The sequence below is a fragment of the Cyprinus carpio genome, chromosome A23 (assembly GCF_018340385.1).
Source record: "Cyprinus carpio isolate SPL01 chromosome A23, ASM1834038v1, whole genome shotgun sequence".
In the NCBI taxonomy this organism is placed as follows: domain Eukaryota; kingdom Metazoa; phylum Chordata; class Actinopteri; order Cypriniformes; family Cyprinidae; genus Cyprinus; species Cyprinus carpio.
In genome coordinates, this window is record NC_056594.1 from 13,053,893 (window position 1) to 13,079,377 (window position 25,485).

At 35.6% G+C, this 25,485-nt stretch overlaps 4 protein-coding genes across 4 annotated transcripts; 1 reads left to right on the forward strand and 3 right to left on the reverse strand.

Moving 5' to 3' along the window:
* Positions 1 to 9: 9 nt before the first annotated feature.
* Positions 10 to 7,997, reverse strand: LOC109100762 (sentrin-specific protease 1-like). Its single transcript, XM_019114191.2, has 18 exons — positions 7,412 to 7,997; positions 7,016 to 7,077; positions 6,739 to 6,938; positions 6,502 to 6,586; positions 6,231 to 6,411; positions 5,932 to 6,079; positions 5,421 to 5,539; positions 3,972 to 4,255; positions 3,821 to 3,884; positions 3,708 to 3,746; positions 3,519 to 3,603; positions 3,294 to 3,437; positions 2,376 to 2,507; positions 2,015 to 2,218; positions 1,754 to 1,833; positions 1,516 to 1,600; positions 1,337 to 1,432; positions 10 to 1,240 (listed from the first exon to the last, which is right to left on the reverse strand). The coding sequence occupies exons 1-18, from the start codon at positions 7,546 to 7,548 to the stop codon at positions 1,178 to 1,180; spliced, it is 2,208 nt and encodes a 735-aa protein (XP_018969736.1). The 5' UTR covers positions 7,549 to 7,997; the 3' UTR covers positions 10 to 1,177.
* Positions 7,998 to 8,666: 669 nt separating this feature from the next.
* On the reverse strand, positions 8,667 to 13,412 carry LOC109100763 (protein lifeguard 2). Its single transcript, XM_042713972.1, has 12 exons — positions 13,334 to 13,412; positions 11,943 to 12,027; positions 11,594 to 11,694; positions 11,452 to 11,516; positions 11,315 to 11,368; positions 11,212 to 11,223; positions 10,880 to 10,919; positions 10,728 to 10,765; positions 10,411 to 10,498; positions 10,206 to 10,301; positions 10,033 to 10,086; positions 8,667 to 9,888 (listed from the first exon to the last, which is right to left on the reverse strand). Exons 1-12 carry the CDS (start codon positions 13,346 to 13,348, stop codon positions 9,736 to 9,738), a joined length of 801 nt encoding a protein of 266 aa, XP_042569906.1. The 5' UTR covers positions 13,349 to 13,412; the 3' UTR covers positions 8,667 to 9,735.
* Positions 13,413 to 14,545: 1,133 nt separating this feature from the next.
* Positions 14,546 to 16,751, reverse strand: LOC109100764 (acyl-coenzyme A diphosphatase FITM2-like). Its single transcript, XM_019114193.2, has 2 exons — positions 16,385 to 16,751; positions 14,546 to 16,140 (listed from the first exon to the last, which is right to left on the reverse strand). Exons 1-2 carry the CDS (start codon positions 16,555 to 16,557, stop codon positions 15,558 to 15,560), a joined length of 756 nt encoding a protein of 251 aa, XP_018969738.1. The 5' UTR covers positions 16,558 to 16,751; the 3' UTR covers positions 14,546 to 15,557.
* A 4,122-nt stretch (positions 16,752 to 20,873) lies between these two features.
* LOC109054140 (peptidase inhibitor 15-like) lies at positions 20,874 to 24,800 on the forward strand. The gene is made up of 6 exons (XM_042713816.1): positions 20,874 to 21,101; positions 21,901 to 22,193; positions 22,879 to 22,997; positions 23,142 to 23,244; positions 23,461 to 23,576; positions 23,712 to 24,800. Exons 2-6 carry the CDS (start codon positions 21,933 to 21,935, stop codon positions 23,851 to 23,853), a joined length of 741 nt encoding a protein of 246 aa, XP_042569750.1. The 5' UTR covers positions 20,874 to 21,101; positions 21,901 to 21,932; the 3' UTR covers positions 23,854 to 24,800.
* Positions 24,801 to 25,485: the final 685 nt, after the last annotated feature.

Consider the following 25,485-nt stretch of genomic DNA (forward strand, 5'->3'; position numbering starts at 1 on the left):
AAACAAGAATTCATTTGAAATGATTTCATTTATCCTCTGATACACACATAACCTCAGGAATTCACTTCCAGTAAGATCTGCTCCACATACAAAAACAGATAATAAAAGGTACAAAATGAGTATTAAATATGTCTTCAGCATATCTGAAGACTATATCTATAGCTTTACCGTATAGTCACTGTATATACAATAATTGTCAATATCCTGCAGGAAAAAAAAAAAATCTAGAAACAGTTGCCAAAAATAGTTTTCTCTTACATAAAAGGAAGAACAGAACAGATGTATGACACTGTTGTGCTGTGAAAAAGCAAATAAATGTAAGTGCAGTCTGTCTATGAGTTGACCAAAATGATCAGAAGACTCCCAAGTTATCAAAAAGCCACCTAATACTGATAAAAATAAACATCCCTGTGATGGCAGAACTCCATCCCAAAACATACTGAAGTCAAAAGCATTGCAGCACAAGAGCTTTTCATCACCTCTAGGGAAAAGGAACCACAAAACTCACTTAAATCTGAAAAAATAGGTCTCTCCGAAAAAAGAAGACTCTACCCGAGTCTTAGTTTCTTATTTAAAATAAAATTATTTTCGCGGTTAAATACCTTGACAGCGTCTGTATAAAACATACAGGTATCAAATGTCAAATATTAAGTACACTGCTGTTTTTCATTAGAAAACCACTGAGTGAGTCTGTGATTGTCAATTCCAGATATTTTACTAGCCCTAGAGTAAAAAGACATCAGTGTAAAACTCACTGATCATATTACTGTAACATTTATGACTTCAGATGATTTGAGATCAAGCACACTCCATGCCAATTAACACAAATGATTATTTGAAGTCATCTTAAGACAGGCCTTATATTGACAGCTATTCCAAAAGAATGGCAGCACAAGAAAAGATTGAAAATAACATCCTTCCATTGTCAGTCAAACAACATTCGCTGGCAAAGCAAAAGCATGTCAAGTTATAGGGAACTATAAAGGGACATAAAACCATTGCCCTGACTTATAAAGGCTGAGACTATGTCCATAAGGACTTCCCGAGTTTCATTTAGACAGCAAAGAAACGACCGGTGATTAAGGGCATCCCATATTTGTCTCAGAGTTCCTGAAGTGCACAGGAGCCCTCGTATCCATACGACACATCAAAATACAAATACAAAAGAATCATCCAATCACAACAGTTTCTGGTTCAGGATCTCCCATACCATTCGTCTTCTGAAATAAGGCATGTGTTTCTGTTTGAGAAATGACAAAAAAAAGTAAATGAAAAATCCATATACAAGTGTGACCAACCAATGATTTATTTCAAACTCTATACAACTGATGTTCACCTGTGTGAATGTGATTGGCCGGTCTTTGGTGATGTATTCAGCATATTTGCATGTGAACATTCCACAATCACTTCCATTCATTTGCTGAGGAATCTCCTAAGGATACATAAAATCTGAGATGATCCTCAAGCTTTTTGGTCAATTTTAGCCCTAAGTTATGCTTACGTTGGGAAACTCACATTGCGTCTTTTACTTTTTAGAGTCCATTCCGAGGTATCAAAGTTCTGCCCCTTCTTTTCTTCACTTTCTTGTTTCAGATATTTTCTGTTATACAGAGACACAATTAAGACAGTTTTGACAATGTCTAGTTATGCATTATTTATTCTGTCTGTTTCTTAATGGGTTACAACACTAATCATTAAAAAAAACCACTTCCAGAACACCTTTTATATCATCTAATCCTCAAGCAGCACTCACAATAAAATCCTGCAGGCCTCGTCGTTGTTTCCTCCCATTGAATCAAAGTAAGTGATGCTCTTCTTACGAAAATCCACCACCTTTCGAAAGGCAAAAAAGAAGTAGAGAGATATGCCAATCCTGACTTTGAATTATTCATTTATTAAACTGATTGAAATGCATCATAATACTATTCTGAATTATTTGTGAATGTCAAGAAAGCAAGCATCAGTCCACATGCACATGTTCTCGATGTGACCTTGGTGCTGGTTAGCTACTTACAGACAGGCACCAGTGCACCCCCAGGTGGACAGGCACCAGAATGATGTCTACAGAAAAGATGTCCACTTTCTTGGTCCAACGGCGGACAGCAGCGTAACCGGAGCTCCGCAGCTTGGGAAAGAAGAAGGTGTTGAAGGTGTAAGCCGAGGGCAGGTTGGGCCGTTTACTGCGCTCCACCAGCAGGTTCATATAGAAATTAATAACCTGAAATGGAGGAAATATATCAGTCAGACACTCAAATCATTGACCAACTGATAATTATGGCAACACCTCACACAAAATGTTTAAGAAGGGACTCTTTTCAGAATCCATTTACTGACAGGCTTGTACAGAACCCTGAATGACGTAATAAAGTTCTGACCTCATCGTTGAGCCAGTTAAGGTGGCTGAGCGTCTGCAGGTCTTTTCTGGTGATGGTGAGGCGGAAGCCCTCGCTGAGAACCTCATCCTGACTACCGCCTCTCAGAGCTCTGCTCACCTCTTTCTCCATGTCCTGTGAGCACCACAAGCAGGAAACACACCATTCAAGAACAACATTAAACACATACTAATAAAAGAACACTTTGTTTACTTGCGTACGTGACCAATAACCAACATCAAAGAACTGTGAACATGTTCAAATGTATTGTTAAATTATTTATGAGTAACTCTAATATTATTTATGGGTAATATTTATATAAATAATAATAATAATAAAACATTTCAGGGGGTACTTAAAGTTAATATTTTAAGTTAGATAAAAGTTAGAAAAAGTTTGGAATTCTACTGTAATGCATCTTAAGTCTGATCAAATTGGCATTACAGCACTGAACCTTAATGATTATACATTCAGTTAATAAAGTCAAATATTTCAGGGATCAAACAACTGTTCAAAACAATTAAATGTTATGAAGTATAATGAAAAAATATTTAAATTCTTTGAAATATTTCAATAACATTAACTTCACTGTGCACAAGCGCAATGCTAGTCAATGCTATAAGAAAAAAACAGCAACAATAAAAAGATATTTGGTATAAACTATGCTGGATAACATTTGGATTTTCAGGAAATTTTGCAGAAAGACAAATGCAACCTTTTCACTAATAGTTTCAGACTTCAGACAAGTAATTTCAACAAAAACGTTCATTCAAAAATTAAAATTCATTTATTTTCATACCTTTATGACTTCTTTACAACATAAGAGTTGATATTTTGAAAAATAATCAATGGTAAAACTGTTTGATTACCAACATTCTTCAAAATATCTACTTTTGTATATTTCGCAGAAGGAGCACTTACCTCCGTTAACTTTGGGAATTCTGGCTCCTCTTTAATAGGCTGAGGCATTGGGATAACAGCTGCCACAGGAACCTCCCGCTCTAGAGGAACTCGAACCTTTAGCTCAACATTCGCTGGGGCGGCTCGACCCTCTCCTGAGAGGCGCTTATGATACAAATGAGAGCATGAGTGCTTTAGCCACATAAAATGTAGGTGTAGCATAAAAATAGGGGAACATTTACTCACCTGGCGCAGAAGCTGAGAGGCCAGAGCCTCCTGCTCTTCAATCAACCTCCGTCGCTCCCGAGCTCGAGAGTCATAGAGGCTAGTCCTGAAAATACACATCAAATATGGCTGATATCAGAAGCTATTCACTTCCACAAGCTAAAGGTACTGATCCTTGTACATGTTAGACAAGACATAACAAGTACTCACAGTTCTTTGATCCACAGTTCAGCTTGGAAGCACGGCACACTAGAAAAGGTAAGAAAGTGTTATGTAAAGAAAAAAGAAATGGATGAAAAGATAAACTAAAAATGTTCTGCTACCTTGAGCTTTCCTGCTTCTTCCCCTGCTGCTCCATCACAAAAATGACTGAATCTCCATCATGAGCTAAGAAAGTGAAACAGGGCATAAAGTCAACCTTTAAGCCAGGATTACATTACAAACATGAAAAAGAAAGAAAGAAACAGGACTTACCTGATGACTGCGTGTCCTGAGAGGAGGTATCCTGAAGGGCAGCTGGTGATGGAGCTGAGGGAACAGCTGATCCTTTAGTGCTGGGCTCAAGGTCATGGGCCCATAGCTGAGGCTCTGGAATGCTAGAGGACAAACCAGGACTGGGAAGGGCACTGGAAGTCTGGCTGGACCCAGGCCGAGGGCTGGGAGGCGGACTGGATAACCCGTAGGACGACACTCCAGCACCAGAGCCTGTTGGAGAGGCACAATGAAGAGGACTTCGACTGGACGACAGGAAGCTGGAGCTGAAATGAGACCAAATGTTTCGCTGTGAATAAGAGAAACCATCAAAAATGATCTTAAAGGAATAGTTCACCCAAAAATAAAAATTCTGTCAATTACACTCTTGAAGACACTGATAACATTCCATATGAATCGAGCGATTAATATGATAAACAAAACATCAAACCTGTTTGCTTGACTAGCAACAACCAGTGAGGTTTGTAATGATGTGATGCAAGCATGTTTGCGCAAATAAATAAATAACAGAAATTGGTATGTAACGATGCATTGCGAGCCGGTTGAAAATCGATACAGATATGTAACGATTCAAATTGGATGAGATGTTAAATGAATCGCGATACAGTTGTAGTTTTGATACATAGTTTTGTCTTCATATAAACAAACTAAGGCTTTGCTTTTTCCATTTAGTTTGAGGCAACCACTGTATTTTAATCATGATCCAAACAAAGATTCTGCGTATATGCTGCATGACCAGTTTGAATCTAAATTAGATTAAAAAATTTTCAAAATCAGAATGGTTGTGACATAAAACATCTGAATGAGACAAAAACAGCTGACAGACTGAATAAGAGTGCAAATTCTCTCTCTGACAGCAGGTGGCACTTATGGAACAGCAGCCATAGAGTGTTTTTCTCTGGTTACCACTGTAAACAAAGCAGCTTTATAAACCAATGACCTATAATAGATCAGTGTTATAAACACTAATTTAATATACACTATACAGATGAAAAGAAAATATCATCTAAACTTTTCTAAAGACAGTCAGTTCCCCTCAGATATACATTCATAAACTCTCAGCCCCAAATGTATCGCGATTTGTTTAACATTAACCAATTTGAATAGTTATACATTTGTATCATCCCTAATTAAAAGTGACTGTGTCTCTTAAGAAGACTTATAATTAAACTGCTTGGTTTATAGGAACTATAGGACTTTCAATGGACGGTCAATAAGAATGAGAGAATATTAAGAAAGAAATTCATTTTAAAAACATCCATTTGTTTTCTGAAGATGAATGGAAATATTATGGGTTTGGAATGATATGAAGGTGAGCAACAGAATGACAGAATGTTCATTTTTGGATGAACTATCCCTTTAAACAGCTCAGGTTTAGTCACAGACATTAAGAATACACGTTACATAAACTAACGCAACACAGATACTCACAAATCTCGATGCAAGCGAATGCTGGAGTGAGAACTTCCATCGTGAAGGAAGGTCGACTGGCCACCAGACACCATGGCTAGAAGCTGCCTGTAAACCTCCTTTTCATCCTCACGCACTGACTAGAAAAACAGCAAAAGCAAAGACTAATGAGGGTTGCACTATCTGGGGAAAAATCTAATCACATTTTTTTTTCTGATAAAAAAAAAAAAAAAACAATCTCCAGATTTGCTGTACTTGTTAGGCTACAGAATTTGGCCCAATTTGCAATTATACATCAATTTGACTACACAACAACAATAATAATAAACATTATTATTACTACTGCTAAATAAAAATATTGAGAGCTGAACGTGTAAATGAAAAGAGTTCTTCACTCTTAAACGTGCTGCACATTATTTGATCTTAAGAATTCAGTTTTACTCTTATTGTGCAGTCCTAAGTCTAATTTTACCATTTATTATGTCATGAAATATTTGGTTTATTAAACAAACCAGTACAACAAGTGTCTGACCTCCTGAGCTGTACAGCGGACTCTCCTCTGCAAGAGACGGTTAGAGCTGCCATGTGAAGGACTCTGGACCACTCGGATGGGAAAGGTCTTCTCATATAGGCTGGTATAATTGGCTTGTCCTGAACTGGTCTCAGGAGATGATGAAAAGCTACAACACAAAAACAAGTTTAATTTCGAACTGGAGCAATAATATCTAACAACAAAACATTTAACAAAAAAATAAATTCAATTATTTAATTATGATTCTTTCTAACATAAATGTAATGATTTAACACATTTATTCTGTGTGTGTATTCAACCTGTGTGGTCGGTGGTACAGGGATCTGCCCAAGCGGGGAGAGGGGGGTGGTTTTGGCATGGAGGCAGAGGGTAAGTTAACAGAGTGTCCGTTAGCTTTGTGTGTCTGCGGTGGATGGTCCATACAAACTTGTCTTCTGCTTGCTTTTGATATGGTGACCGACTGTTCAGTCCGTAAGGAATCTGTCACAACAGAGAAAAGACAATATATGTAACATGCAGAAAGAAAAACGAATAACTACACACAGAAACCATGAGCAATTTTGCCATTACCAGATTTTGTGACAGTCCTCCACTGAACTGAACTAGATGGAGCTACAAATGTGTCCTCAAGTACATCATGTGACCGATCCCCAAACTTTAAGAAAAAGAAAAACAGAAGTAAACGTGCTAAAATATATAGCATAGATAAAATGAATAAGACTGCATGACAGCTTTTGCACTTCTGTGACACCTGATCTCAAGGAAATGAAGTAAACCCACTGAGATCTTGATGAGCAAAAAAAGTACCTTGTTTTCCGCCCACAAAGATGCTGATGCAGGAGAGTTAGCTGCAGGTTCTGATGGTATTCCTGTTTGAGGGGGACCCGGTGATGTCGGCAACATGTTCCTTGGATTAGCTCTGACACTGTTCTTCATCCAAAGAGCAACACTCGAACCATGTGTCTTCACTCCCTCAGCTGCATTTTTCACTGTATCCATAATATCTCCTAAAGAACAAGCAACAAAATGTTCTCGTATTTGGCATAAATCAGTTTTACCACGCATTCAGAATAGTGTTATTTACCCATTCTGAATTTCTTCACCACTCTCTCCTCCACCTGATCAACTGCATCTCCGTCTTCCAAACTGTATGAAAATACAAAATTGAGAAAGGTATGCACATGTAACAAACATTTAAGAAATTTTGTCTTTAATTGTTTATAATTAATACTAATATAAACATACATTCATATTAAACAAAAAAAGAGAATGCAATAGCATGAGCATAATATAAAATTTAAAAGTTGTCGTTTCCAACTTCATCCTATCAAAACAATGACCGAAACAAAACATTTTGACTCAAAAACCAGTTTAAAGACCTAAAACTTTATTATAAGACTAAATAATAAATAAAATAACAGTTCTTGCACTTGTAAGCAACCCGCTCACAGTTATGTGCACATGTAAACAATCTTTTTACCAGTCAAGCGGTCTCTTTCTCCGTGTCGTCCCGTCCTGATCCACTCTCACGGAACCGGTATGAACTCCAGCAGCTGGAGCTCCGTTCCGCAGACTGGCGATTCCGGTTCCGATCCATTCGTATAACTTATTAAACATGGTGAACGACTGAAAGCCTCGATTATAGCAGGGTAAGTCGTTAGGGCTGTCAGCGCAGTCCCAAACGCGGGCTCCCTCTGCCCTTCATCCGCACGCTACTGCTAACCAGCTTTGTTAGATAAAAGTAGCTTAATCCTTCACTTAAACACGACTAAACCAGTTCAGATAAATCCTCACCGCTGATCTTTAGCTCAACCAGCTAACCAGCCGCTAACATGCGAGATACCAGCCCAGCAATAATTACCCCTGAGGTTAAGCGAGCTCCATATAGCCGCCCGTGTGTGTTAGTATCTGTTGTGAATATTTTTTCCTAACTGACTCGAATTTCTCAGAAGCCGTGAGCGATTCTGTGAATGAGATATTGAGTACACAAAGTTACATTAACACCTCCCGCTTCTTCCTTATTTAAAAGCAGAACATGGCCGATGCCCACGTGCTAAAACTGCGCTTTCCCATTGGATGAGCGGGGCGGAAGCGCGTCATCAGTGCGCAGCGTTTTGAAAGAGGATCAAGTGCAGTGTTTCAGTGCTTTTTAAATACTATGAATGTCTCCTTTTTTTATTTTTTTTTTATTTTTTGCTTAATTATCTTTGGAATTTCTGTTTTTAATGCCTGTTTTTACCTGTAATTTTGTTTACATGTTCTCAATAAAAACAATAATAATAATAATAATAAAAGTGCTTTTTAAATATTTTTTTGTAGTAGAGGGGAATGATTGCTTTTAGTGACTTGATTCGTTTAGTAACGGGTTCATTGACTCTTTCTGCAGGTAACATCGTTATGCCAGTAGGTGGCGATAACTTTTTTGTGTTTTATAAGCTAGTCACTGAATCATTAATTTAACCGTCTTTTTTTATTTTTTTAATTGCATGTCTACAAATTTATTAAGAGATCTCAGAAAGAGTTTTAAACATCATAAACATTTTCCACAGAACTGGTCTATTAATCCCAGTTTTCGCTTTGATGTAAATTAATTTTTAAGGCCCCCCACATATGAGATGTAGCCTAAGTTTTTTATTATTATTAAAAGATACATAATTGCGTTGATAAGCTATAATATTACTATGATAACACACCTGCACACAAAGATACAGGAAAGAATTGAAATTACAATCGTGTTTTCAGAGAAAATCAAGAACATTGACATTTATTTACTCTGACTGAGGAAATGCATCTTTTTAATTTGCAACTGGAACATACATTGTCATTTAATGATTTCATATTCAATACATTTTAATAAATTATATTTATTACACAATCTCTACTGTAAAGTCTACAAACAGGGAAAAAATACCTCATATGTAGCAATGCATACTGTTAAAATCCAGCTGCAGTAATTTTGCACTCTTTTATTGAACACTGTATAGCTATGTACACATCCAAAATCATTCACAACTCATTGTCTTCAAAAATAGATCTGTGCTGATGATAATACATTAAAACTCTAGGGAATTAAAAAAATTGGATTTAATAACACATAAAGGCCTAAGCAATATAATTAATGCTCAAAAAGCATATCTCTATCAAGTCAATGACTTTACAATGACAGTGAAAATCACCAAATAGAAAATTCCTAGCATATGAAATATTATGGTTAATTAATTCAAATGGAAACACTGATTATTTCAATCACATTTGTACAAATGAACTCAGAAATGAAAATATTGCTTTGATTCATATTGTATGTGCACACCTAAAACCACAATATCTAGTTTTTCAGAATGATTTGTTAAAATGTCCTCATGCTGTGATATCACATATGAAACTTTTGCAGGGTCAGACACAAAGATGAATGCAGTGGACATTGATGGATAAATCCTACTAAACAGTTTCACCTTAGTGTGATGCTGTTTGTGCTCTATTTCATGCACTTTCACTGCTAATGATATCATATAGGTTTCACAGCACCAGTGCATTTAATATTTTCTGTTTTGTTTCCTATGACACCATTTGTAAAACTGGCTGAATGTTGTTAAAGTTTTACCAGTGTATGTATGCAATGTAAATGCAAGAACCTCCTTCATGCTACAGGATAAATGCATGGCACATCGTAAAAGCTGTGGTGATGGGCTTAAACACAACAACGTGCCCTGAAGACCCAAATCATGCTGGAAAGACAGGATCACTCAGATCAGAGAAACAAAAGACACTCAGGAGAGCCGTTAGAGCTTCAGGTTAACAGCATATTCACTCCCGTTCAGGAGTTCCGAACAACTGGAGAATGAAAGAGAAGATGTAAACAATGTCCAGGTATATGCTGAGAGTGGCAAAGATGTATTCCTCAGGACTTATGGTGTATTGCTTTTTCCCCATCAGCATCTGTGTGTCAAATGCCAGGAACTATAAGACAAAAGAGAGATGCAAATAATAAGATGACAATACTTACAAACACATAAGATAATGACTATTATTTCATATGTTAGGCTTTACAGGATTAATCTGAACTAAAATCTGATAAAAAAAAAAATACTTATAATTATTTACCATGCAAAACAGCATTGCTCCCAATACAGCATACAGAGCCTGCAACCACGGAACCTGTAAAGAGAAAAGAGATAATTTGGTGAAAGCACATTCTCATTTCTGTGAATATTAAAGTCCAGCACCCTGTTAAGAAATGAGAAATCTACCAATCAACTGCTGACGTTGGTACTTACATATCCAAAGGGCAGGGTGAATGCCAGGACAAGTCCACAAATAAACAATACTGTGCAGAAGACTAGCAGCACACCTTGGTATGAAGTAATATCAATCTGTAAAATCACAAACATTTGATCTGAATAAAAACACACTCCAGATTACAGTTGAAAATTATTGCATTCAAGACAAATGAAAAAATGTGTTGCTTTTAATAATACTAACCTTGGTTTGGAAGCTAAAGATAGTAATAGCAAGACACACCAAGGCAGTAATACCCAGGCAGATGATGACAGACTTAGTATTGTAGTAGCTAGAGAGATGAAACCAGAGGTGGAATATTTAAATAAGAAATAGGTCTATAAAAGCCTGACTTCTTGTTACATGCAAAATGATTTCACTTTAAATCATTTTGTGACATTACACAATATACTGTGCAAGTATGACCAAGTGAAAATATGAATATGAAATCATGAATTTTACAGAACATATTTAACGTATGTTAAAAAAAGACATGATACACATATAACGTGAGATTGTACCTGGACAACATTCCTGTCATGTAAGAAAGAGACAGAGTCTGGAACAGAGGAAGAGAGATTACATGTTTTAATAGAGGAAGACTGTATATCTAGTTAGCTAATAGCTAGTTTAATGTCTAAAGACTTGCAATTGAGGTTGTTTTAATACTCACAAAGATAATGAGCAGAATCAGATTCCATGGGAATTGTCTCCTGTAAGTGTAAAAGATGAATACATATTATAATGTGTCAATTTAATTAAAGTTAATTGCTTACATTTTTTTTTTTATATTTTAGACTATAAATTATGATTATATTGTATTATATTATATTAGCTATATTATATATACATCTAACATAAACCCTAAAAACTAAAAAACCACTCACCACGACACAAGAAAACAGTAAAAAATCAGACAAAAAACAAAAAACTCACTGCACAAAAAGGAGAAAAAGACAATTGAGCCATAATACATTCACGGCATAGCAACACATAAAGGAAAACTGTGCACTACTACTGAATTACTGTATCATATGCTCTCTAAATTCAAACTGAATTTTAAGATTTGCATTTACAGTGTTAACCCAAAGTAATGAATTGTACTCACTATGATGCCCAGTACCAGCCAGGGTTGGTCTGTATGTAATATTTCACGGGTTCACTACAAGTTAAACAAGACATTGTTAAACAAGCTTCAAAAAAGGAATAATGCATTATGAAAGGTTGTTCAGCTCACACACTCACCAGAAAACGAAAAGAGCCACAAAGGCAATTGTGATGGATAGCTGGATCATAAGGATGGTGTACACCTACAGGAAATAATATTACATTAATTCACTCCATATTTTCCACAACAGTTTAGAACCACAGCAGAAGGCAACAATACCTTGCGGATGAATATCCTCCTGATGTTTTGGTCATCCCAGCTGAATTCTGTGAGCATCTCACCATCTCCAGTATAAGCTCCACTATAACAAGGGCTTTCACCTGTCAATACCAAAAGGAAATATGAAACATTTTGTTCCTCAAGTTGTTTCTCAATGTTTTCAGTGTTCTATATTAGTGAATAGTGACCAAAATACATTTGCATTCACTGAGTTAAAGGGACAGTCAACATTTATCCCCCTGATTACAGAATTAGTATTTTTAGGTGTACTAAATGAACTAAATTAACAATAATTTTAAAGTGCAGATCAGTTTAAAAAGAAAATTCACAGAGGAAAAAAAGTATATACCAGTAGTTGCTTCCTCATAACTTGGAGGAACTGGAGCCATCGGCTGAACATCCGAGTCATTGTTTGACTTGCTTGTTACTAAAACCTGTAAACATATTAAACTTTATTTGTTATTCTGTATATATGTGCACTCACTCATTATAGAATGATTCTTAAAAGGAACCTGTATTGTTACAGAACCTGTTATTCAATGTAATTTATTACATGTCAGAACAATATTTTTTATCATATACTGTATGGCTACACTGTGCATGGATTAGTGCATCTTGTACATAATGCCACCCAACAGTGTGTGTTTTATGTTACTGAGAATGGAGAGAGTGAGTAATTGATCTCCCCATTACTTAACAATGACTGGTTCACTGTAATAGGAGAGTTTGCTGCTGATAAATTACATTATAAACCACCTTAAAAATCACTTTCCTCCTGAATATCTTGATCCATTTAATTCTAGAAGCTGAGAAAAAACCTTGTTAACATGCCAGTTGAAGTTTAACACTAAGATTATTTAGCATGAATCAGAGGTTAGTAATCTACCTTAAAGGGTTAGTTCACCCAAAATATTATATCAAAACTCTCGTCCCAAACCTGCAAGACGTTCGTTCCATTTTGGAACACTAATGAAGATCATTTTAATGAAATCTGAGTGCTTTCTGTACCCCTATTGACAGCCTATATGCAACTACCACTTTCAAGGTTCAGAAAGATTAAAAGACATCATTAAAGTACTTGAATCCAGTGGCTTAACATAAATTTTAAGAAGCAACATAAGTCATTTTTGTGCAAAAAAATTAAATAAATAAATGTTTGTAAACCTGCTCATGTTTGCTTTTTTTATTCTGTCTGTTGCTGATTAAAGCAAAAAAGTATTTCACAGTACAATTACTTTTTAATGGTGCTTTTCACATTGTTAAATTAAATGATGTCATATAATCTTTTTGTCTTAACCTGTTTAAGGCAAACAAAAGCCATTGAATGCACTTCTAAGAATGTTTAAATGAGGTAAAAATAAATCATGTTCAATTTATATATATTGTGCTGAATTTATTTGCTACTAAGGATTTGCTATAATTTTATTTCTGCATAACAAATTGTCTATTAATGGTACAGAATCTAAAGAATTTTCCATTTTAGAGTCAGTCCGAAAACATAAGAAACAAATCCAAGACATGACAAAGCTTATTTTAGTGTCACGGGATCATTATTAATCATCATGGGGGACAGATGAAACCAGAACAGTGCTGAGTCAGACAGACTAGCACGTAAAAGAAATTACAGCCATTCAGACCACTGAATTCACAGACAAGAAAAAACTCATTGCATTTGGTTAACAACCTGCAAATGAAGACAAATGGTAAAATCTCATAATAGTAAAGAATAAAAATGCTTACCTTTCCCTGGGTCATGGTCTCAGCTTTGAATCTAATTTAGCTTAGGCTACTTAAAAAAGTCTTTGCGTCTATCTTAGAGCTTTAGTCTGTACTCTCCGCGCCTGTCTGAGATGCTGCACACAGACAGTGATGATGCTGTACTGCTGTTATGACCGCGGCTCTGTGAGCACAAACCCTCCTCGCTAGTCTAAAAGGCACATTCTAGCAACATCGAGGTTTTAAAACACCATTGAGCCTCGGACTGTACCGATCAAGCTGGCACCAGAGGGGGGCAGCCTTTCCCCCATGACGCACACAAAAGTCCAGATAAATACAGAAACATTCCTCAACACAAAAACAGAAATAATACGCAACACCAAAAAAGAAAGAAGTGTGCAATGAAAGACAGTTGAGCATATTTGATGATATATAAGAATAGTTCACCTAAAAATTAAAGTTAGCTGAAAATTGTTTCTTCATCTGATAAGATTTTGGATAAGTATATCATGCCATCTTGCTCACCAATGGATCTTCTGCAATGAATGGGTCAGAATGAGTCACACAGCTGATAAAAACATCACAATAATCCACACGACTCCAGTCCATCAGTTAACATTGTATGAAGTGAAAAACTGTTAAGAAACAAATCCATCATTAAGGCATCATCACTGCTGGCCAAAATACAAACCCATAATCCATAATAACCCTTCCTCCATCGCCTGATATCCTCTTACATTAAAACCAATATTTAAATACATTTTTTACAATTGATTTGGACTGTTCTCATTTGTAAACGGTGCTTGATCTGTGAATATTTCTGTTCTTATTCAGACAAGATGGCCTTTTTTCTGAGAAAGCAATATTATGTATAGAGGACTCAATTTGGAAGCAATGGTGAAGTTAAAATTGTCATATGGATGATTTTGTTTATAACAAGCAGTGGACTATAAAAAACACACAGTTGTGTGGATTACTCATGGATTATTGTTATACTTTTATAAACTGTTTGGACTCTCATTCTGACGGCACCCATTCACTGCAGAGATTCAGTTGGTGCGCAAGTGATGTAATGCTTAATTTCCTCAAATGTGTTACTATGAAGAAACAAACTCATCTACATCTTGGATGACCTGCGAGTGAGTAAATTTTCATTTTTGGGTGAACTAGTCCTTTTAATTTGGTTTACAGAGTCTAACCTTGAGACAACTAAATCAAAACATCTACTAGAGGTCCTCAATTCAAAGCTATTTATTCTTTTAAACACCATATTGAAATAAATAAATACACACCTCAGTGATGTGTTACACTAACAAGAACTCTGTCATCACATCAGGTTAAATGGATACAGTACAATAACTCAACATAATAACATGTTGCGGCTTGCTTTCTTTGGAATACTGATGTATGACAACAAGCATAATTGCAATGATAATTGTTTAAAATCATATTTAATTGACACACATGAAATGACTAATGGATGTGCCCTCCTTAACCAGCATGTCCCATTGTTTGTATTTTAGAATTAATTTACATCTAATTTGCATTGTTCCTCGAACCTGTAAGAAATACTTTTAACCAGCCAAATGTTCACTCAAACATCAATCCAGTCCCCAGACAGTCTTATTATATATAGATCCTTTTGAGTCTCTAAGAACAGGTGGTGTCCGTTTCCTGTGATAAACTGATCAGACAGTGACATGAGGATTGACAACAACTGCAAAAAACAATCTAATAATGGCACATATGAATGGTTGACCTTTAGACAGAACACATAAAATAGTTCTATTAAAACACACTGCAAATATAAAACTTACACAAATGAACTGCACTATAATTCTCTGACCTCCAATTTATCAGATCTCGTTTTTGTTAAAAAAATAAAAATAAATAGCCCAATTATAAATATTCAAAATATTAGTGTCAAGTGTCAAACTTTATATATTTACTGTTAAAAGGCAGCTCAGCTGATGGTTACAGGTTGATTACAGAAAGCAGTAGCAGACTGCCATATAAATAAATGTATTGTCAAGTTTTAATATTGTATGAAGTCTGTGTGAAGTCACAAAACATTTGAATGCAACAACATGGTTCAGATGGGACCTCTCAGATTACAAATCGACATTTTAGGAACACCAGCTGCCTACCGCATCACCTGGAAGGCTTACCTGTCATGGATCTCACAAAACATAAACAGTACAGATATGTCAAGCTTCTTGTAGTGCACTTGTAGCGTTTAGTTCCCACACTAAGCATGTTGTTTCTGCTGTGGAGGGAGACCTGGAGAAAAGGACATTGGGTACCAAACACCATAAGTCATGTACCATCCCAATATCCCACACAACGTCCCTATGGTCTTGTCAATAATATCATGGAAATACACAGAAGTGCATCCGAACATCCATATCCAGATGGCCACAATAGCATTGAGTGCTATATAAAGGCAATTAAGAGGAACGTTTCTGTCACTTTGCGGTATGTTTAACATGGGCACCATTTCCTCCACAATCACAAGACTAGAGTAAGCCAAGATGAAGGAGTGTCCTGATATGTCAAAACCATCCCAGATGAATCCAGCCGTCTTGCACGCCGCCTTTGTGGCAATAATGTCACCGTGGGTGACTTGCATGGTGTCTGACTCATAGCATGAACCGGTAATGTCTTCAATGTAGGAAAAAGTCTCAGTGCAGATGTACCAAATTAATGTCGCCACCAGTAGTGACGTCAGCCGCCTCAACACAAATGTGTGGTTTCTGTTGTAAATGTTGGAGTAACGGATGAAAGGCAGAAGTAAAGCAATGGTCCATGCCCACGAAACTTTCACAAAATATCTGAAAGTAGAAAAAAATTAAGTGAAAATGATTAAATGAATTTGGAGCCAAAAATCAATGTCATAGTAAGTTGTCAATGACAAGCATTGCTTTTTAAAACTGCTTAAAGTCTATTAGTTTTATATTGCATATAATTATTGGTTTCTAAACACATTTCCACTAAATTTATTTAGTTTTACAGTATTTAACTGAGTTTTATCTAGGTAAGGTTGCTACTATATACAGTAGACATGTACGTACTTACAGATTTAAAATATTTCTGCTGTTACTGAAATAGCTCTCCGGCACAAGGCCCGTCGTTTTCAAAACCGATCCTATAAATGAAATACAAAAGAACAAATGCGGTAAATAAGCACGGGTACATGGCTGTCTCCAAAGACAAGCCAAACTGTTTACTAAACTGCCTGCTGCACCCATGTTGTTCTGTGTGTTGTGTGTTTCACTGCAGAAACAAAAACCGTCATGCCGCTACGAATCCAACTACGGTGACGGGCTGTTGATTAATATTCATGAGCAAGTCTTCGCCACTGGAGAACTACTAAGCGACGTCACCATTAGCTAATTAATATTCAAGAATACGACGTTCGCCATAGGAAGGTTTCTAAATCACGTTGGTGGCGTCTGAATATGCATGAGCAAAACCTTCGCTCCAGTAGGAGCTGCTGCTCATCCTTCACAAAATAAACAATAAATAAAAAATATCATCCATCTATATATAAACAAAAAACAAAACAAGAAAAGGCGGCAGAAAAGATGCTGATTGGATAAATGAGAGTTATTTTAAAACATATATAAATATATTTACATGAAAAAAAAAATGTGGGTGAGTATCCCTTAAAGGAGTGCAATTATGCTTTTTAATTTTTCAACTTTAGTTAGTATGTAATGTTGCTGTTTGAGCATAAAAAAAGATCTGCAAAGTTACAAAGCTCAAAGTCCAATTCAAAAGGAGATATTTTATTTAACAGAAATCACTTTTCAAAAACTACAACGAACGACTCGTTTGGACTACAACGCATATTTTTCTGGATTTGTGAAATCACAAATATCGACGAATGGGATGAGACCTGGTTGAGCTGCACTAGAGAAAGGCAGCGATGTTATGTCACTGTCGGAGACATGCTAGCTTTCCCAAGGCAGACGATTTTAGATTGGTTACAATCATCCGGGTTTAAATCAAGCTCAAATTGATTTGATTTTGACGCAATAATTACACTGAAGCTCCAGGCGCCGAGTGCTGTCAATCACAATATCACACACTGGCCCAGCTAACCAATCACAGCACAGTTCGTATTTCAGAAGGCGGGCCTTCATTTGATGCAGGAACTATTCAAGCTGTTCATGCCAGACTGAGGAGAGAGGTGTTGTAATAATGTAAAATATGTGAAAAATATATGTTTTTCGAACAACCTAGTATGAGAGCCTGTTCTAGTACACCCCCAAAACAAAATCAAGACCCTGTAAAAGAGCATAAAAGGACCCCTTTATAAGAGCAGTTTTGCTTTAAAACTTTAAAACAGAGGCTTTCACTGTCCAATAGGGGGCACTATAATATAGTCATGAAATGATAGTAATTAATTCTTTTTTCTTTTTTTTAAGGAAAACTCGTCACATAAGAACTAGAATCTCATCCCATTTGATCGATTTTAGCACACATGGCTGATATGCATTTGCTGAAAACCACTGTTTTCAAACCTCAAGATCCTGCAGATACACTTAAGAGAATAGGTGTTGGATGTTCAGTGTGCAGTTATTAATTAAAAATCTTTTTTTTTTTAAATCTTGTTGATTTTTTAAAACAAAATGATTGGTATGATTTAAAAAAAAGTATAACTTAGAACGTTCCACAGGTTTGCCCTTGTTGCACTCTATATTGGCAAGAGTGTATTTATTCAAAGGCAGAGTTTCCAAGTATGTGTGCCATCTGGCTGTGTTGGCTCTCCATTCTGCTTCCACACACTCTGCCAGACAGAGCAGTCTGACAGGATGTTAAATACTGGTGTTTTAAAAGTCGCCATGGATTTAAAAATCATTTGTAAATCTCTTATCATATCTCTGACAACTGGAAACACTACAGGTGCATTTAAACCCTTATTTCAATCATTATATCCAGTTTGGACACTCCTGGATGCAGTCAAGAATCATCAAGGGAATGAATGTAATATTATTTTGATGAACTACAGATCTGTTAACTGAATGGGCATAAAATGTCTGACAGAAGTTTTCACGGCAGAACCTGAACCATTTAAAAAAATATATTTCTAGATTAATTACTGTATAATATACACAACTGAAGGGTTTTAAGAGTATGCTGAAATGGTCAGCATACTCTTTAGATACCACACTTTTATAAGTGTCTACACAAGATGATGTCATATTAGAGAGATTATTTCTGGCCTGATTGTCTAGAGGTGTTCCACCCATGCTTGACCCATTTTATGTTGTCTCACGGAAGAGGGCCTTGATGAGTTATGGCTTCGTCTGCTCTTCCTCAGACCATTCCTGACAGTAAATCTGAAATATTATAGCTTGACATCATAAGTGCTTCATTAAATGGAACTTTTAAGATCCCCACATATTTATTTATGGACAAAATAATTTGATTGATTTTAATTATTGCTCGTGTTAATTTAGTGATATTTTCCTTTTATCAATGTTGTTTGTTAACAGGTTTTTGATTGGTAATATATTAATTCTTTAAATTAATTGCAAAACTGGTCGCAAATGGTGCTCGCAACACCAGGGTCGTGGATTTGATTCCAAGGGAATATTGAGAAAATGCATCGCTTTAATCTAGTGTCTGCCAGTATAAGCTTCTGCGTATGAATAATTAGTTCCTCTGCTGTAAATATGTTAGTGGTAAATCAATGTGTAATGAGAAAACGTGTGGTGTGATTCCTTTAATTCCAGTAACCGATGGTCAGAACAGACCCATTGTCTATATTCCCTTCAAAACCATCCATCACCCTGAACAGCTACATCACTTGGCAAATTTGTTTTTTGGGGCTGCCAAAACAAAGTTTGGACTGCTGACATGAGAAATGGAGCGGCAGCAGGGAATGAGAAGCCCTGGATTTATGCTAAATGACGTGATTTATACACAGAAAGACCTGACTGTCCTTTCCATTGCTGTGGAGGAGATAATGGCACAGCTGTGCACCTTTTTAAGTCACTTTTTCTCTCTCGTTCAATCCCACAATGCACAAGGACCCTTCAGCATTGTGCAGGAAGCATGAATGAGATGTAGTCAAGGTTACCATTATGTGAATGAATTAAGCTTAACATAAACTATAACTGGTTATACCTACAATGTTTCTATAAGCACTGCTTACATACAGTGAATGATTAATTTGATATTTCTGCTCAACATTCATCACCTCCTTTGATGTGTGATGACAGCACTATTAAGTATGTGATAGAATTGACAGAGACATGCCTGTAGCTATTTTTAAACGCTGCACTCCACAAGGGCTCACTGTAGCTCAGAGGTATTCATCATATTAGCACATAAAACCGTCAAACATTTGACCTGGGAAAGACACTTATCAATGGTACGACCAAACTTGTGTATTCTGTGTACAAAGATAAAACCATAAAGGTCGCAACATTACGTATGTTAAGAAGTGACATGATATGTTTGTCTAGAAAACAAGTCTTGGCTTTCTTACTTATATAGTGTCAACAGAAAGTCTTCTAACAGGCCTCAAGATGAACCTTGACCCCCCCCCCCCCCCCCCCCGACCGTGACAGTTTGAGGATGACTGCTAACTTTTGAAGTTAGGATGCTAAGCCTTTACTATACAAAGTACATGCTGAATGAAAAGTTTAAAAGCTAAAATTAAGGCTTATTAATTTATTATATTTCTAAAAATTTTTTAGATTTTCACTATATTTTGCTTATAATAAAAAAAAAAAGGAATTCTAAAGCATTGGCATTTAGAATTTCCGTTCTTTTACTTTTGACAATACTTGGTCTTTGACAGAAAAAAAAGTCCTGTATTAATCTTGCAGTGACATCTAGTTTGTGCTAAGTCTGCTATTTTCCAAAGGATTGCCCCAATTATTAATAAGTCGGAATCTGTAACTCGATGCTCTCGATAACCCTTTCCAGTAGTTGCTGAAGCCTACAGTTAAAGTTGTGCAGTGTATATTTTGGCACTGCCCAGAGACGGGAGATATTACACATGGCGTGTCCTTCCTGGAATCCTAGACAGCTGGGACAATGTGCTGACTGGGCTATGATTTTAAAATCTGGCCTTTGATTCATAGAACTCCCTCCCTTTTATAAAATCCTTGCCTGTGTTTATTGAAACATTTTGCCAGAACAGCTTAGTGCAGCTCCAACTAAAGCTCACAAAAAGATTACAAATGTCCAATATAAGCATAGTACAGAATCAGATGATTTAAAGGAACTCAATGTAGCCACTATAAACAAGCACAGACAATTTGTTTTTTAAATATTACTTTGCATGCACGATATGCTATTTTAGTTACTACAAGTATGATGAAGATAAATGATGAAATCAGAGGTGAAAGTTGCCCAAAAAGCTCTTAAACAACATTTGAAAATCACAAAGGTAATGGAAAGGAAGAGCTATAACTGTTGACTGAAACGTCATCAATCTGACTGCTTGGAGCTTCCATACTGAGTGTGTGCTGAAAAAACAAAACATTCCATTAAATTGTTTCCTGAACCTCAGGAACATCCCTGTGGGGGAAGAAAAAGAGACAAGGGCTTTTCTTTTACGTCAGATGGCTTTAGAGAGTTGGCCCAGTTAAAGTTCGCTGCCACACATGTCAAAGACGTTGTTTGCAAAGGCCAGAGTTTAAGTGGAGATCTTTTCAGCTGCTCTTCTCCAGGCTGTGCTAAAGTGCTGGAACCACTGCTGAAGGTATGTGCTGTGAAGACCACTCCAGCTGAAGATCCCCGCTCTCTTCAGACTGCAGGACTACATTCATAAGTATATGCCACGATTTACTCTTCAATAACCATCATGTGTTCACATTGTTTTTTAAATGATTAGAATAGAAAAAATTTTTTTATTGATGCACTGATGCATTTTCCAAAGTTTACATGTTCATGTGTCTAAAGACTAGTGAGGGCATTTGGGTGTAAAGTTGGTCATTTTGTTTAAAAGCATGAGTTTTTGCAATGTAACACTAAGAATTACTCTGTCAACCACATCACTTTGATAAGAATATATATATATACATACATATATATATATATTTAATTGATAGAGCAAATTGTATGTTAACTATAGGTAGCTATATATATATATACATACATATATATATATATTTAATTGATAGAGCAAATTGTATGTTAACTATAGGTAGCTATAACTTGTAATTATATATAAATGTATACAATGTAACTAAATTAAACATATTTACATAAAAATATAATAACATGGCTGACTGATGTGACTATTTCTATAATTTTTGAAAAAAAAAAATTAAAGAGACGGTTCACACAAAAATTAAAATTTTACATTTTTATCACTATTTTCACCTTATGTTATACCACAAAGTATTATTTTTAGGTAACCATAAAAATGTGGGTAACACAGCAAGTAATCTGCTTGTTATATCAATACGTTGACATGTTTATACTGTTACTATGGTCTAAAATGGTCTACAGAAATTGCAGGATTAAACTGTACTTGCACTTGAGTAGGGACTGTACAGTTCCTGAGCTTATTTTACTGGCTAATACAGCGAGAGATTGTTGACTGAATTCTCTTTCCACAAATAAAGCACCTGTAGCCAACCAGACAGAAGGCAGAAAGATGAATTTGGCCTGCGCTCAGCTGCTCTTTGCTGCCACCTTGTGGACCCTGCTGTGTATGACAGCAGCAGAGACGGCGAGCAGCGCGACAGAGGTGCTTCATCTGAGTGAGGTTTCCCCGGAGGCCGTACTGAGCAACAGCAGCGCGCCTCGAGCGCGGCGGAAACGCTTCATCTCTAGCAAAGATATGACGGCAATTTTGGACTATCACAACCGCGTGCGTTCACAGGTCTTCCCACCCGCAACAAACATGGAATATATGGTAGGACATTTTTATTAGCTTTAGCCTACTATTTTTTTTTGTTTTTTTGCATTACTAGTGTTTTAAGGTTGTCAAATATATAATCAGAAATTTTTTTTTTTTCTAAATGTAACATTTTAGAACAGTCTGGTCGCTCTTTTCCATGCAATGACAATGCAAGGTGACTGAAAATGTCTAGCTGCATCAAGGACTGAAATTCACCATAAAAGTTTGAGTATCATAAAAGTGGCCTGTATGACTTTAAAAACCGCTTACAATATGTGATATCAAATTTATATTATAGGCCTATATTTAAAAATCTTCACCTCAAGTGAACTTGTTAAGGGCAAGCGAATCATTTAGTTGAACTCGAGTCAGATTTGTGAACAAATCATTCAGATCAGTTTTTTGAATTGAATCAACTATTTCGTTTAAATATCTGTTTCAAAAGAATCGTTGCCCACGATTCAGATCGCAAGGGCTTAATTTAAGCTTTGCTATGTTAAGTTTCTGTTCCTCACAAAATCCATATTGTATGGCTCCACAAGTCTTACAGAAAAATCTAGATCGTGTGGACAAAATTTATGATGATTTTTCTTCCTTTTTGTTGCTTGACATCTTCATAATTGTCATTGCCTGGGTCTTTTGGGTGAACTATTTTTTTTAAATCATCTTTTTTTTACCTATCCTCACTCTCCTTTGTGAGGTGTGGGATGAGAGACTGGCTAAATCTGCAGAGTCCTGGGCCGCTCAGTGCATATGGGATCATGGACCGTCTCATGATTTGCGACACATTGGACAGAACCTGTCCATCATCTCTGGAAGGTACAGACCCTTACAACAACGTACTATATCGGGAGCAGTCATGGTATCAGCATGAATTAATATCTGAAAACCATGTCAGTTCTGGATCATACCTACACTGTCTACATATTCTGAATATGATTTTCTAAATCTTTCATTTTGCAGATACAGCTCAATCATTGACCTGGTAAGATCCTGGTATGATGAAAGATACTATTTCTCCTACCCCAATAGATGCAGCGGCTCTGTCTGCACACACTACACTCAGGTGGGTCTCCAGTATATATATAATTTATAATAACAAATTACTTTTTATTATATATTTTTTTAAATTAATTAATTTATAATTATTTTTGAGAATATTGATGAATAATATATATATATATATATATATATATATATATATATATATATATATATATATATATATATATATATATACAATTTTAACTACTAGATATCTATTTATGACATTTTGATTCAGATGGTGTGGGCAACCAGCAATAAGATCGGGTGTGCTATCAGAAGATGTTCAAACATGAATGTTTTTGGAAGTATGTGGAAACAGGCCACCTTACTGGTTTGCAACTATTCTATCAAGTAAGAATAATTTTTTACTGTATCAATACAATCATTTTATTCTTAAAAATGTAGTAAATTATGGTTGTTTTTTTATGAAGCAAATTTTTGAAAACTAAAGAAAAGGAAACTTGTATATATTTCTTCTTCTGTTAGGGGGAACTGGGTTGGAGAGGCTCCATATAAGACAGGAAAACCATGCTCCGCGTGTCCCTCAAGTTACGGAGGATCATGCAATAAAAACCAGTGTGACTTCAGATCAAAACCCAGAAGAAATGCAAGTGGTTTCAGAGGCTAACGGTAATGGATTAAAACAAAGAAAAAGAAAAACCTTAAAAATAACAAAAATCTCTAAAAAAAGAAAAGAAATAAATAAATGTTACATAATAGAAACCACTAAAACAAATTTCACAATGCAGATTTTTCAGTGGTCATTTTAAAAAACTGAACGCCATTTAAGTTCTGTAAAATGTCCAATTAATCTAATGTGTAAATGTCATATTGCATCAGCTGTTGTTGTGTTTATTACCACCCCATAGGTGTCAAATTTTTTATTTTTTAAATTACTTTATTAAGCTGTTTAATGTTTATCATTTGTTGTTTTTCAAGGCTATGGACTGTTTGCACTTTTTTACTTATTATTTGTTTGTACTAAGTTGCATCGCAGTGACAACTCACATTGGGAATAAAGCACTTTCATTCTTTTTGTTCTTTTTGTACAGGTAATACATTTTCTTTAGATTAGGAAAAGTTGTATGTTCAGTGGTTTCTAAGTTACTATCTTTTAGAAATGTCTGTTACACTTATGTCACACAGGAGACATGACTGCACTGTAAACACATTTGTCCTCATAAAAACTGATCCTTTATTTACATTTTCTCTTATAACACAGACAGACTGTTGCAAACACCTTTCCATCAGGCACATAGCCAAAAAAGTTATAAATAAACAAATACACTCAACAAAAAATCATCTATAATTTCAAAAATATATTAGAGGCTATTAATTTTAAAAAGTGTTTGTGAGCAGCTGGTCAAGGATCGGTATTAAGAAGCAGAATGAAACTATCTTTTATCACCTCATTAATGTGTTCAATCCATCTAAAAGTGACGGATCTGCTGTAAACCACAGCTAAAAGGCTTTTAAAGCCATAAACGAAGTGCGGGTTCTTACCTGATAGAATAGCCACTGTTCTAATCTAATGTATAGGCCAGGGAATATTTTGATAGTAATTGAAACCATTCATCTGAATAAGGAAAAAATGCAACATTTTTTTTTTTTTTTAATGGGGCATCAATCAAAGTGTTGCCTTCTGAATATGTACGTTCAAGTTTGGGGTGAGTAAGATTTGTTTTAATTAAATACTTTCATTCACCAAAGACCTGTTCATTTAATCAACTGAAAATAAATGCTGTTGTTTTGAACGTTCTATTCATCAGAGAATCACAGGTTCCATAAAAAATATATATAAAAAATTATTTAAACAGTTTTTAACATTGATAATAATATTTTTATTTTACTTTATTTTTTCACCAAATCAGCATATTAGAATGACAAATGAAGAATCATGTGACAATGAAGACTGAAGTAGTGGCTGCTGACTGAAAATTCTGCTTTGCCATTACAAAATAAATTTTAAATATACTGTATTAAAAAAGCTAAATGGTTATTTGAAATTGTCACTTTTTTTAACTGACAGTAATGTATATAAATATTAGTATATTATAATAAATTAGTATATTATAATATAATAAATAGTAAAATAAAGGCAAATGGACACAGGTAATGGAGAACTTAGAGCTTAGTTGTCTCTGTAGCAGTGGGACAAATATAGGAAAAATCTAAAGTTTCAAAACACTGACTTTCCCACAAAGCTATTTAAAAGTGAAAGCAACAGTAGACTTGTGTAATGCTACACTTCCTTCAGAAA